This window comes from Elephantulus edwardii, unplaced genomic scaffold (genome assembly GCF_000299155.1).
Source record: "Elephantulus edwardii isolate Elephantulus edwardi_28Jun2011 unplaced genomic scaffold, EleEdw1.0 scaffold00325, whole genome shotgun sequence".
Lineage (NCBI taxonomy): Eukaryota > Metazoa > Chordata > Mammalia > Macroscelidea > Macroscelididae > Elephantulus > Elephantulus edwardii.
The window spans coordinates 91,835-106,144 of record NW_006400075.1 but is presented as its reverse complement, the minus strand read 5'-3'; the positions used below and the strand labels follow the sequence as shown (position 1 = coordinate 106,144).

Sequence of the window (14,310 nt, the reverse complement as noted above, 5' to 3'; positions counted from 1 at the left end):
TTCATCCTGGAAAGGATTAAACCAAGCAACTCCTTGGAGGCAAGGATTCGTCTGACATATTTGGGCATGTTGCCAGGAGGGATAGGTCCTTGGAGAGTGACATCATGCTTGGGAGGGTGGAGGGATGGTACAGGAGGGGAAGACCCTCTATGAGATGGAATGATTTGGTGACTGGGGTAATCAGGATGGGTGTGTCGGAGGCAGTGTGATTGGCACAGGATACAGCAGGATTTAGGGCTGTTGTACATAGGATTGCTATGAGTCACAAACGACTCGACGGCACATAACAACAACAACAACAAACCTGTAGAAAGGTGAAACAGGATCCAATTTTCACAGTATATAAAAAAAATTATCTCAAGGTGTATCTTGATCTATGGGTGAAACCCCAAACCACAAAGATAGTAAGAGACAAAGTGAGAAGAAACTTAGAATGCCTAGCCTATGGTATAAAGAGGCTGGAAAATACAGCCAGAAATGCACAGCCAGAGGAGGATAACATCTGTTAATGGGACCTTCTAAATATTAAGCCCCTGTGTAAATATAAAACTTTTCTCATAGGGTGAAAGAAAACCAAATGACTTGAAAAAAAAACATTTGGCAATGACATCTCAGAAAGTGTTCTTCTAACAAGAATTGACAGAATATTATAGAGTCTTCACAAAGAAAAAGCCTGAAAACTCATTTAAAAATGGGAAAAATATATGGATAGATCTTTTACAGGGAAAAACCTTCAGATGACCAACAGATGCCTGAAGAAATGTTCAAAATCATTAGAAATAAGAGAAAAGCAAACCAAAAGTGCAATTAGATAACACCTTACCCCAATAGGAATGATAAAATTTAACAGCACAGCAACCAATGCATGATGGAGAGGATGTGGAGAGATTGGAACTCTCATTGTACTCTGTCAGGGAAATTGTAAATGGGTGCAACCACTCTGGAAGGAAGTTTGGAGTTTCTTGAAAAAGCTGATCATGGAGATTCCGTATAAATCAGCTATACCACTGCTAGAAGGAAAACAGAATGTTGATACAAACAGGGATGCATACACAGATGTTCATAGCAGCATTATTTACAATAGCAAAATCATGGAAACAATGGAAATATACATCATAAAATAACCAGATTGAAAAACTATGATACATTCCATGATGGAATACTGTGCAGAACTCAGGAGCAACAATTTTGAATAATACTATGTACTTGGGAAAGGTTAAAGAGCATTATGTCGAGTGAAATATTTCAGACATATAAGAACAAACATCCTTTTAGTCCACTACTGGGGGGAAAAAACAACCCCAAAACCAACAACACAGGATAACCAGTGAGACGTGCATGGATATACAAGTGGTTTTTAGCTGATGTTCATAAAGAATCCTGAGTACATGGAACTGTGCAACTCATGAAATTTCTATCTAAAAAGGAGCATTTTTGTGTCAAAGCCATGTCACACTATGCTTTGAACCCTCTACTAGAAAACCACTCAAATAATGCCCTTTTAATTGTATCTTCTATTATTGGAAAATCTACTGTCAGGGACTTCTCCAGGGTGCTAGAGATAACTGTCAATCTAGAGACTAAGGTGTGCCTGATTCAGGCCATGTTCTTCATAGTTATCTGTTATGCATCAGAGAGATGGACAATGACAAAATATAACAGAAAAGTTCACTCCTTTGGGTTGTGATTCTGGAGAAGAGGATTGAACATACCATGATTGCCAAGAGAACTAACAGGTCTTTCCTGGAAAGAGTGAAGCCCAGAAATCAAGGATTGTGAGGCTCCATTTCACCTACTGTGCCTTATTGCCAAGAGGGATTAGTCTTTGAAGAAAGAAATCATGCCTGGACTGGTGACAGGACAGTGTGGGAGAGGAAGATCCCAGATGAGATGGATTATCACGGTCACTGATGTAATCAGGATAGATGTGTCAGAGACAGTGAGATTGGATGAAGAAAGAGCAGAGTTCAGAGCACACTGTGGTATGAATCATAGTTAATTCGACAGTGCATAACAAGTATTATAGTTATAGGACCACACTGTATAATACCTCTGTGAATGTAAAAGGTCTTGTACTTGCTTTATGAAATTTTAATAGTGACTCTGGTATATCAGAAGTTTTAAAAAATATTATTAGAGAATGTTTTCTTTTCAGATGATGATAAAGAAACTTTTAAAAATGTTGTCTTGTACCACAACACTAACAGAACTTTGCTGTTTTCTGAGGTCTTGTTTTTTTACTTTATTTTAAAGGAGTGTGTTGTATGTCTCTATTATTTTCAATATCATGACTGCAGAACCTGGAAAAGTGGTTACTGCTATTGATGCAGTACACACTGTTATTGATGTTTATGTATATTTATAGGTGTACACACATGCACACATTCACATTTAATTTGAATTTTTGGAAACTTTATCTGTGCTATCATTTGTTGGCGTCATAAATAAACCAACAGTCATATTAGTCCAGAAAATTTCAATTTCCTTTTTTTTCCTATTTGTCATTTGTACAGGGTTAACACACTGTATTATATATATAATGTCTTATCTATAAAAGTTTGATTACAGAAACTAATAAAATTTTCTCTAAAAAGCAAAACAAATGAAAACAACCTCCAAAATTTGTATATTTAAAGTATGTGATATACCAAAAATCTATAAGCACAAATCACATTTTTACAAAGGTTAATTTTTACGCATAATTGTTTTTCTCATTACTTTCAAATGAAAAAGTATTTTTCAAGTATTTTTAAATTAGATTTTTAAGAAATGAAAGATTACTAATTGAGATATTCCTTCAAACAGATGCAGCCCTCACCTCACTACTCATGTATGCCAAGAAACTGAAAAGAAAGACATCTAGGAAGCCACCTGTAACAGATCCAAATTTTCACCCATTCAAAGAAGCAAAGCAAAGATGATCCCATGAATTGCTCTGATAACCTAAAGGTACATAGTTTGAATCCACCAGTTGCTCTAAGTGAGAAAGATGTTATGTTATTCATTGTCTCTGAACACCCACTGAACCCACTGAAGAAACAGCTATGGCTTAGTTATAATTTGGAAATACACAACTACAACAAGAAGAAGGTAGGGGTGTGTGTGTATGTGTGTGCGTGTGTGTGAAATATATATAAATTGGGAACTGAAAAAGGGGATGAAAACATGGACTTGGTGACAGAAATGAAGCTGGATATAGAAATATAGAATTTTGCACAATGGTTATTCATTGCAAATACATTTTATAAGAAACACAAACACAGGCTGTATACATGGATTTCACCTGATGGTATGCATAGGAATCAGATTGATTATATCTCTGGTAAAAACCATTGGAGAAGCTCAGTATCATCTGTGAAAACCAGGCCAGGTGCTGATTGTGGAAAAGACCACCAACTACTCATATGCAAGTTCAAGCTGAAGCTGAGGAAAATTAAATCAAATCCATGGGAACCAAAATATGACCTTGAGTCTATATTAGCTGAATTTCAAAAACATCTCAGAAACAGGCTTGAGGCCTTGAACACTAATGAGCGAAGACCAGATGAGTTAAGGAGGAGATCAAGACTATCATCCAGAAAGAATGCCAAAGGTCATTACAAAGAGAGAAGAAGAAATAAACCAAGATGTATGTCAGAAGAGACTCTGAATATTGCACAGTAGTGCCAAGAAGTCAAAGCAGAGGGAAAAAATCAAAATATTAAGGAGTTGAAGAGAAAATTTCAAAAGGCAGCAGGAGAAGACAAAGTAAAGTATTATAATGAAATGTGAAAAGAGCTGGAGTCAGAATATCAAAGAAGCCCAACTTGCTCAGGATTTCTTAAGCTCAAGGAACTGAAGAACAGATTCAAAACTTGAGTTGCAATACTTAAGAATGCTTTGGGCCGAATATTAAATGATCCAGGAAGTATTAAAAGAAGATGAAAAGAGGATACAGAGTCAAGTACCAAAAGGAATTCGCAGACACAGAAGAATTTAATGAAACAACGTATGAGTCAAGAGCTTGTGGTGATGAAGGAGGAAGGTTAAGCTGCTTTGAAATAATTGGCAAAAAGAAAAAAAGCACAAGGAATTGATGGTGTATCAATAGACAACATTTCAACTCACAGATGTTGCCCTGGATATGCTACCAAGTTGTGCTAAGATATCTGGAGGACAACCACCTGGCCACCTGACTGTAAGAGATCTATATTTGTCCCATTCCAAAGAAAGGAGATCCAATAGAGTGTGGGAATTATCAAACAATATCATTAATATCACATGCAAGCAAGATTCTGCTGAAGATTATCCAAAAACAACTGGAACAGCACATCAGCAGAGAACTGCCAGAAGTCCAGGCTGGGTTTAGAAGGGGTCGTGGTACTAGGGATATTGTAGCTAATGTTAGATGTATCTTGGCTGAAAGCAGGGAGTACCAGAGGAATATCTATCTGTGTTTAATTGATTATGCAAAGATATTTGACTGTGTGGATCACAACAAACTGGGCTAACTCTGAGATGAATGGGAATCCCAAAATACTTGATCGTACTTATGCAAAACCTATACTTGGACCATTACAGAGCAAGGAAACGCGACTGCATGGTTCAAATTGGGACAGGTATAAGTTATGGATGTGTCCTATCTCCACACCCTTTCAATCTATATTGTTGTTATGTGCCGTCGAGTCACCTGCAGGTCACAGTGACCCTGTGTATAACAGCCCTAAACCCTGCTCTATCCTGTGACTATCTCACTGTCTCTGACTCACCTACCCCAACTACCCTAGACACTGATTCAATCCACTTCATAGAGGGTCTTTCTATCCTGATCTGTCCATCTACCTTTACAAGCATGATGTCCTTCTCCAAGGACCAGTCTCTCCTTGCAACATGTCCAACGTATATCAGATGAAGCTTCAGAATCCTTGCCTGCAAGGAGCAGTCTGATTTAATCCTCTCCAGGATGAAACTTTTTATTCTCTTAGCAGTCCATGGTATATTCAATACTCTCCTCCAACACCACAGCTCAAAGGTATCAATTCTCCTTCTATCCTTCCTAGTCATTGTCCAGTTCTCTGACGCATAGCAAGTAAATGCAAGGAACATGGCCTGTGTCGGGTGCACCTTAGTCTCCAAAGTGACACCATTGCTCTTCAGTATTTATATGCAATATATATACAGAACAGATTATTTAGGAGGTTGGGCTCTCTGAGGAGAAATATAGCATCTTTGGAGGAAGACTCATCAGCAAAATGCATTATGCAGATAACACACCCTCCTTGATGAAACGGAGGAGGTTCTGCAATTCTTGCTTCAGAAAGTCAAGGACTACAGCCCTCAATATGGATTGAAGCTCAACCTCAAGGAAACACATATTCTCACCACTGGGCAATTGGCAGCATCATGATAGAATGGTGAAGAGATTGAGATTTTTCACAGCTTTAGTTTGCTTGGATCCATAATCAACACTGTTGGCACCAGCAGCCAAGAAATGAAAAGACATATTGTGATGGGAAAGTCTACTGTTAGAGACCACTCCGAAGTACTTAAGAGCAATGATGTCTCTCTGGAGGTTATGGTGTACCTAAATCAGGCCATGGTTATGAATGGTGTGTGTGTGTGTGTGTGTATGAGACAGAGAGATAAAAGCAGAGAGACACTCAGTACGAAGGGGAGTAAGGACAAGGAAAGAACTTGATGAGGGGGACTTTTCTTCACTCCACTTTGGTTAACACTAACCGGGAAAGAACACATGGAGCCTGTGCTGTAATGTGGCTTATTGTTTGTTGACTCTCTGCTGACATTGTATCAGAAGCATCATTTATCTATCTAAAAAAACGGAAAAAAAGAGAAACGCTGAAAAAGAGAAGCACGGAGGAAATAGTTTATAGGCCCTAAATTCCCCTATATATTTTGTTCTCATTAATTTGAAGAGATGTTATCATTCTCGACAGAAGAGTCTGAACCTCTTCCCATGTCTCTGAAAGGTGATTGGCTTAATCTTTCTGAATCCATTTGAATAATTTAAACTTTTCTATGTTCTTATCCATTTGTGTTTAAATTCTTATAATTTATGTCATGCACCGAGAGTTAAATGTTTATTATCTGTGTATCTTTATTGTCTTAAATTTTTCCCTGAATGTCTTACAACCTCTCAGAGAAATGTACCCTTTGTTCTCCACACATGGTCTGTGTTCTAATATAGAAATGAGAAAAGAATTTAGAAAGTGCCCAGAGCATTCAACTGGGAGCACATAGTTCTAAAAATTGGGAAGAAAGTTCTGTGGCAGTTCAATGAGCCCTTCCATGCTGTTTGAGCTCAAAGGTCCAGGGCTCCTTGAGAAAGCCAGTGATTTATGTCAAGTAGTGTGGCCTTGCCACCAAGTGCTCACCAGACCAGGCTTCCCAATAGGGTTCAAGCCCCATGAGAAATAGAAACCATGTTGCCTCAAATTAGCAAGTTGTTCCCTTTAAAGCAATTTAAAGATGAAAAGAGTACATGAATGTACATGAATCCAAATTTCTTTTTGTTTCTATATAACAGTTTTTATCACAACTTTTTGATAGAGGAAACAAGTGTGCTTACTACCTTATCCTAACTACCTTGTGCTGCGCTTTTGAACCATGGGTAGAAATAAGACAGGTAGTTACCCAAATAAACCACTATAATTGTGCACTGTTGAGTCCACTCCACTTTATAGAGGCCCTGTGAATAATAGCTCTGGACCCTGTCCTATCCTGAGCTAATCTCACTGTCTCTGACACATCCACTCTCAGTAGTGCAGTCACTGTATCAATCCATCTAATCCTGGATCTTCCTCTCCTGTGCTGATCCTCTATCTTTATTTACAACCATGTCCTTCTCCAAGTGGGCCCTCCTGGCAGTATGGCCAAAGTATGTGAGACAGTTTCAGAATCTTTGCTTTCAAGGAACAACTTGGTTTCACCCTTTCCAGGACAGGACTGATACTGCAATAAGTGAAAGGTATTGGGGGAAAAATTGTACTACACTACGCAAAGTGGGATCTCCAGCAGGTGTGTCTCTCAAACTCCTTTTTCTTCTTGTCAGACTTTCTGGTGAGAGGATGGCCAAGTTGTCTGGTTGAAAACATGCCAAGGTCCTCCCAGCTCTCAACAACCATTACACCTAGAACTGGCAAGTCAGAACACTGCCTGAGTTTTTAAATTATATTATTAATTAAGAAAAGCTTACTCTGTCCAGAACTAAACTATCAACTATCTCACCAACCTTGATTGTAAAGTAAAAGTTGAAGCTCCAGAGCATAAGCATTCATGATAATTAAAGATTGAAAAATTCAAATGAAGCTGATTTGTTATAATAAAGTTATGTGTTATTTGAATTTGAGAGATATTGACTATTTCTTGCCCTCGTGCTTTAGCCTTTGTGATGAAAAGTAATAGTAACTATTGTATCACAACTGGGCTGATTGGCAGCATCATGATAGATGGTGAAGAGATTAAGATTGTTGCCAGCTTCAGTTTACTTGTCTCTACAATCAACATTCTTGGTATCAGCAGCCAGGAAATGAAAGATAAATTGCTTTGGGAAAGTCTGCTGTGAGTGACCTCTCCAAGGTACTGAGAAGCAATGATGTCAGTTTGGAGACTAAGGTGCGCCTGATACAGGCCATGGTCTTGGCCATTATTTGCTGTGCTTCAGAGAGCTGGCTAAGACTAGGGATGATAGAAGGAGGGTTGATGCCTTTGAACTTTGGTGCTAGTGAAGAATATTAAATATACAATGGACTGCTAGGAGAACAAAGAATTTCGTCCTGGATAGAATGAGGCTAGGCTGCTCCTTGGACACAAGGATTCTGAAGCTTCTTCTGACATACTTTGTACACGTTTAAGGACGGACCAGACCTTGGAGAGGGATGTCATGCTTGGTAAGGTGGGGGGACAACACAGGAGAGGAAGACTCTCAATGAGATAAATGGATTCCAGCACTGGGGTAATGGGAATGGACGTGTCAGAGAAAATGAGATTGACAAGGGACAGAGCAAGGTTTAAGGCTGTTGTTCATAAGGTCGCTATGAGTTGCAAGTGACTCGACAGCACACAACAACAACAACAACATATAACATAAAGTTTGTACATCTGCCTTCATTCAGTACTTGATTGGATAAACTCCAAAAGGGAATATTTACCTCAGAGAGATGCAATATTTAATATTTTTAATTACATTTCATGCAATCATTTTGATACACTGTAGTTCAGTCATGTCTTGAGTTTCATATAATCATTTATACAGGGACCTCTGGTGGTCATATACATCGTGTTTTAAATAATTTATTTCTACTGGTCAATATCTTTTATTACTCCTTCTCATTAAATCCCTGTAGCACTTTCCTTATTCTACACCTTGTTCCCCTATAGGTATCCACCAATCTCTGCTGATCTAGTGGATCGGGGGTTGTGGATAGGATTTTTTTCCTTCCGACTTCTTCTATCCTTCTCCTCTTGCTGTTGCATTTTTCAACAGTTACATAGTTCCTGCTCATATTTCCTAATTGCAATAGCCATATTGGGTGGTTTTTTGTCAATGTTTCCCAGGATTCTCCTCCTTTGTCCCAATCTTTACAGTGTTAATTTATTATACATTTCATTTCTCCTCTCCCAACCTCCCACACTCCCTTGTTATACTCCTATTTTCACAATTATGGTCATATACAATGTTTTATTTAAATAAATTTATGTTAGGTCACGGACTCAAGAGAAAGGAACCAGAGAAAAAGAAAACAAGCGAGCATAAAAGCAGATATTTTAAAGGGGCTCCTGAGAGAAATTCCTTGTTCTAGAGAGAAAGAGAGAGAGAGAGACCAGGGAATCTGCGTTCCAAGGAGCCCTGGGACAGGTTTTTATAACAGGATCTTAGGGAAAGGGGAAGGGTAAAGGCATTCCAGTGTAGTTAGCTGTTGTTCACACCAGGTGTATGAGCATTCTTTTTGTTGACATACTACAATTCTCAGCATTCTGTGTCAGTGGACCACATCTTTCAGTTGGCCGTTTACAGGACTGAAGACTCCAACAGGTCACCACAAGGCACCAAAGGATGAGACAAGGTCATCATCCCTCCCCTGGACTCTGGGAACATTTAGATGCAATGGATTTATTACTTGAAGTAACGGAGCAACAACTTTCTAAAACAGAGAAGATCACAACCAAGTGATTTCACTAGTGGTATAAAATAAACATTTAAAGAAATACTGCTAATTTTTCTAAACATCTACCTCAACAACATGAGAGAAAATATTTCATGATTCATTCTATGATGTCACCACTATGAAATTGCTAAAAGAGAAATTCATTACTAGAAAGGAAATTATAGGGAAAAAAAGGTTTCTATTCTTCTACTGTGCAATTTAAAGCCTCTGAAAACCTTGAAAGTCAGCTATGAGTTAATCCTGACTCCACAGAAATTCCTTGACTCAACCTGAACCCAATAAAGTAGCAAAATGCTGTAAAACACAAATAAGGGCCATTTATCTCTAATAAAAATATTCCATTCTAGGCTCTTAAATCAGTTTTTGAAATTCAGTCTAAAAAGAATTTGGAAATGGAATTTCCTCTTTCTGATTTTGATGGATGTGCAACTTATTCTTTGGTTCTGGGACTTAGTTTTTGTCTCAGAAAATCTCAACAGCTATGACTCCGTATTTTTCTTGCTTTCCTGAGCATCTCCTCAAATGCATACTTGACTTTCATGATTTGTGGTTTTTGTTGTATTGTATTGGTGGTTTGTTTTGTTTTGTTTTTTTGATGGCGTAGAAATCCTGTCACTTTTTGTTTTTTGTTTCTTTTTCGTATTTTTTAATTTTAATTGTGATTTTAATGTAAGTTTACAGAAACTTGTCTTTTCATTCATTCATTCTTTGTTGCACATATTCCCCCTCCCCCTGCTTTGTGTTCTTAATTTTTTTTTGTTTTAGTCTTCACCATTTGTTTATTGCTAATGCATCATATTCAAATGAGTACACATATTCCCTTTACAAAAGTATGGCACACAAAAAGCCTTCTGTGCAAGTTCCATGTTCCCTAAATTCACAGGCTGTGAAAGTGCTCCCAGGCCGCAGTTGCCAGGAGACCCAAAGAGGAGGCTCTGAGGCCCACATGAGCCCTAAGCTTGACACCCTACTGGGGCTCCTCTCAGTGCACACTGCCAGGTCCCATGCCAGGTCCAGCAGCGTGCAGAGAATGACAGCATCCACGTCCCAGCTGCGTTGCCAGTGAGGGGTTTGGCGTGTCGTCCTGCAGGCCTGGGTCTCAAAATGCTGAAGACCATGGACAGGTACTGCTCATAGGACACCTGAATCCAGCCGTCCTGCTCTGTGTCATAAGGCCGGAATATGTCTGTCAGTCTCTGTAAGACAATGCAGCCTTGGATGACGTAGTCGAAAGCGATCTGCCCCCGGCCCTGCCTGTCAAACTTGCGAATGAGAATGTCATGGAACTTGTCCGAAAGCCGGTACGCAAAACCTGAGAGGGCCTACTTGAGCTCGTTCTTGTGGATCATGCCCGAGTGGTCCCGGTCTTACCTGTGGAACACGTTCTGCCAGTCGATGACGTACTTCCAGACACCGGTGAACTCACTGAAGTTGACGCCAGCCTTGTTCTCTTGGTCAAACATGGATATGATTGACCTGACAGTTACTGGGTTGAATGGCGTCCATGTACCTTTGGAGAGCGCCTGCTACAGCTCCTTGTCTGAGATCACCCCGCTCCTGCCTTTATGGAACCTCTGGAAGACATTCCACAGGAAGCTCTGGTCCTGCAGCGCCGTGCCCGGAGCAGGGGCGCGTGGGCTCCAGTGCCAGGGCGGCAGGGTTACCATGGGCAGAGGAGAGAACCCCTGAGGAGCAGGGCTCAGGTAGCAGCAATGCTAATCGTGTTCTTAAATTTTTATAACCAGTGTGAATGTTGGAGCCTGTGAGCACTTTCTCTACTTTTCAGGTTATCAAACAATTATTCCGACTAAACACTATTGTCTACCTTGAAGAAATACAGTCACATGCAATGTATAACCTCTCTAAAAATATTGATTACGTATTTCTGAGTCTACATATCTCCTATTGTAGATCCTCCTTGTGTTCTTTGGTCAGAAGTGTTGTTTATCTGTGTCTTCTATAGCCTCAGTGTGCACTGAGACCTCTCAACCAGGATAGGAAACCCCATAGTCTGACAGGAAGTGTGCTTTTCAATATAATCCTTTCTTCTCTAGAAATGGGAACATATCTGAGAATCTGCCTGGGTTTTTGAACAGATGTTCCCCTAGGCTGTGTCTCTGTGTTCATCATACACAATAGTACATGGCTGTGTCTGTGGGGCTCATGTTGGTCATAGTTAAAAACACTTGGTTTTTGGAGGTGTCTCTGGAAATTGTGAGCCGACCCTTTAGAGATGATGCGTATCTCTTATCATCATCCCAGTATATCATGGAGAGCCACTCAGGTGCCTTTCCTTGAGGCTGACGGAGTCAGGCAACACCAATATCAGTAGTGCTCAGTGAGAATCCAGAGAGGGTGCAGGTCAGTGACCGAACCTCATTAGGTTTCAGCAGCCCAGGACCAGACTCTTTCAGGGTGACCTGAGAAAGAACCCCTGTGGAAAAAAAAAACACAAAAAGAAAATAATGCAGCAAAGGGGAGACTGAGGAACACACCGCTGGCAGAACCAGGAGCCTGGAAGCCGTGCAGGCGGAAGTCGAGGCCAGGCAACACAGAGCGACTCCGACTCAAGAATTTAAGAGACTTAAAATTTCGCCCCTGAGCAATCTCTGGACCAAAACACTCACAGGAAGGGAGGGTCAGCAGCAGGACAATGGAATGAAGTAAGTCCATGGTGAAGCAGAATTCACAGATGGAGAGTCAGGGATCAGCTTTTAAATCTAGAAGAGATTCACAGTGGTGGAGATTTGCATACCCTTTAAATATTCTCTGAACGGAATTATTCAGGGGATAAGGTGCACTAGAGGATCTGTCACTGTTAGAAAAGCAGCAAGTTGTAGGGGTGGGGTCCATATTCCCTGATGTGCAAACTGACCATTGTATGTCCAGTGTATCAAGACTTGAAGTTCTTGAAGATGTAAGAGTCAATGAATGCTTTAAGACTCTGAATTAAAATTAGATATCCTCTCCTGAAAAGCCTGTTCATTGATAGTTTTACTTTGATTATTGTTCTAGGGTGTGACAAATTATCAAGAGAGGTATATTGGTTCATCTTCAAGAAAGAGATAGCAGGACAATAATAGATTTATAATGAACACTGCACTAGAATAGGTGAAGGGAAGGGATATCTGAAAATAGTGTATCACTAGGTATCTTATGTATGGCAATTAATGATCTAGAACATGATATGCATTACAAAACAAATTGGGGAATAAGGAGGAAGGAAAATTTGGATCATTGAGTGAATGAAATTCCATCTTTTCTGTAAATTATCAGAAAAATAAAAGTTTAAAAAAGGAACAAAGAGATATTTGCTTTGGGAAGAGTAACCGTTATTCCCAAATGCTATTTTAGCTCACCACTAATAAGTTAAATAATAGGGTGATTGCTGAAAATTTGGAAATCTGTCAAGTAGCATCGTACACTTTCTCCTGACCCTTCAGTAATTATTTATGCTCATCAAAATCAGTGTAATTCACCAAATTAAAAAAGTAAATAATAAGAAACATATGATCCTGGCAATACATACATAAAAGTCTTCAAAAAGAAAACAAACCAACCCAACACACTTTCCTGATTAAGATACTCAGCAAAATAGGAATACAAGGGACTCCCACAACTTAGTGAATAGTATGAGCTGATAGCATTCTCAATGGAGAAAGACTAAAAGTATATTCCATGTGAACAGGGACCAGACAGGGATGTCCACTGTCACCATTTCTATTCAATATTGTATTGGAATTCCTAGCTAGGGTGATACTACAAGAAAAGGAAATAAAAGGCATCCAGATCAGCAAAGGGATGGTTAACTGTCACCATATTCAGATAATATTATATTGTACATAGAAAATTCCAAGGACTCAACAGAAAAAACAAACAAAAATTGTCAAAGCTAGTGGACCAGTTTAGTAGGGTGACAGGACACAGGATCAATATCTAAAAGTCAGAGAGATTCCTCTACAGTAACAAAGAGGATGAACCAGGAAAGCAATAAAACTAGAATACTATTCACAGCACAAATTAAGATGCTGGGAATGAATCTAAACACAGACTAGAAATTAACCACATTCAGGGTACTTCACCTGACCAAAATTAAATTCTTCTCAAGTGCACATGGTACATTCTTCAGAATTGATCATATATTAATACAAAAAAAAAACCTTCTCAGGCCACAGTGAGAATATCCCTGGGCCTCCAAAAGAAAAAGACTGATAACCAAATTACAAAATGGGGAAAAATCATGGAAAGATTTTTCACAGAGCAAGACAGTCAGATAGCCAACTGACACATGAAAAAAATGTTCAAAATCCCTGGCAATAAGAGAGATATAAATCCAAACCACAATGAGACACCATCTCATCTCAGCAGCACTGAAAAAGTTTAGCAGGGTAGGAAGGAATAAATGTTGGAGAGGATGTGGGGAGGTGGGAACACACATACACTGTAGGTGGGATTGTAAAATGATACAGCCATTCTCAAAGGCAGATTGGTGCTTCCTCACAAATATTAATATAGAAACTCCATATGGCAAAGCTTTCATTGCCAAGAATATATTCCAAGGGAATTAGAACTGAGACACAAACAGAGATTTATATATCAGTATTCATAGCAGCGCTATTCATTATTGTAAGAACAGGGAATCAGCTTAAATGTCCAATAATAACTGAATGAATTGAGCAATTGTTGTATATATTCATACAATGGAATACTATGCAGTACTCAAGAGCAGCAATTTTGAAGAATACTACGTAACTTGGGAGAAACTGGAGAGCATATGCTGAGTGAACTATATCGTCTTAAAAAGATAAAGACCATTACTGTAAAAACGGAAGTATAACTCCTGTAAAAACAGGAGTAAACACAGAAACTAATAAAACATCCCAAGGGAGAAAAAGGTGTGAGCAGATGGGTTCAAATGGGTAGGAGCAAAATCACATGGTTGCACTATTTGGTGGATAGAGGGATGAGTAAATAAAATGGGAATCATCTGGATGGGGACCTGAAAGACAGGGTAATGGTGGAATAATCCAATGGTGATTAATTTTACAAAATATACTGAGTGGGAATTATTATATGAAACACCTTGTGTATGAAGAATAGCATGAAACACAATGTATGCAAACTTTGTAAGCAAACTAATATAGAG

The 14,310-nt window shown here is 39.2% G+C and overlaps 1 pseudogene and 1 gene segment (V, D, J or C); both read right to left on the bottom strand.

Annotated features, from left to right (window-relative positions):
• Positions 1-10,117: 10,117 nt before the first annotated feature.
• On the bottom strand, positions 10,118-10,831 carry LOC102848381 (annotated as a pseudogene).
• Positions 10,832-11,473: 642 nt separating this feature from the next.
• Positions 11,474-14,310, bottom strand: part of LOC102847983 — a 10,510-nt gene continuing 7,673 nt past the window's right edge. The window contains 1 exon segment of the V gene segment in view: positions 11,474-11,598. Coding sequence covers positions 11,474-11,598 — 125 coding nt within the window.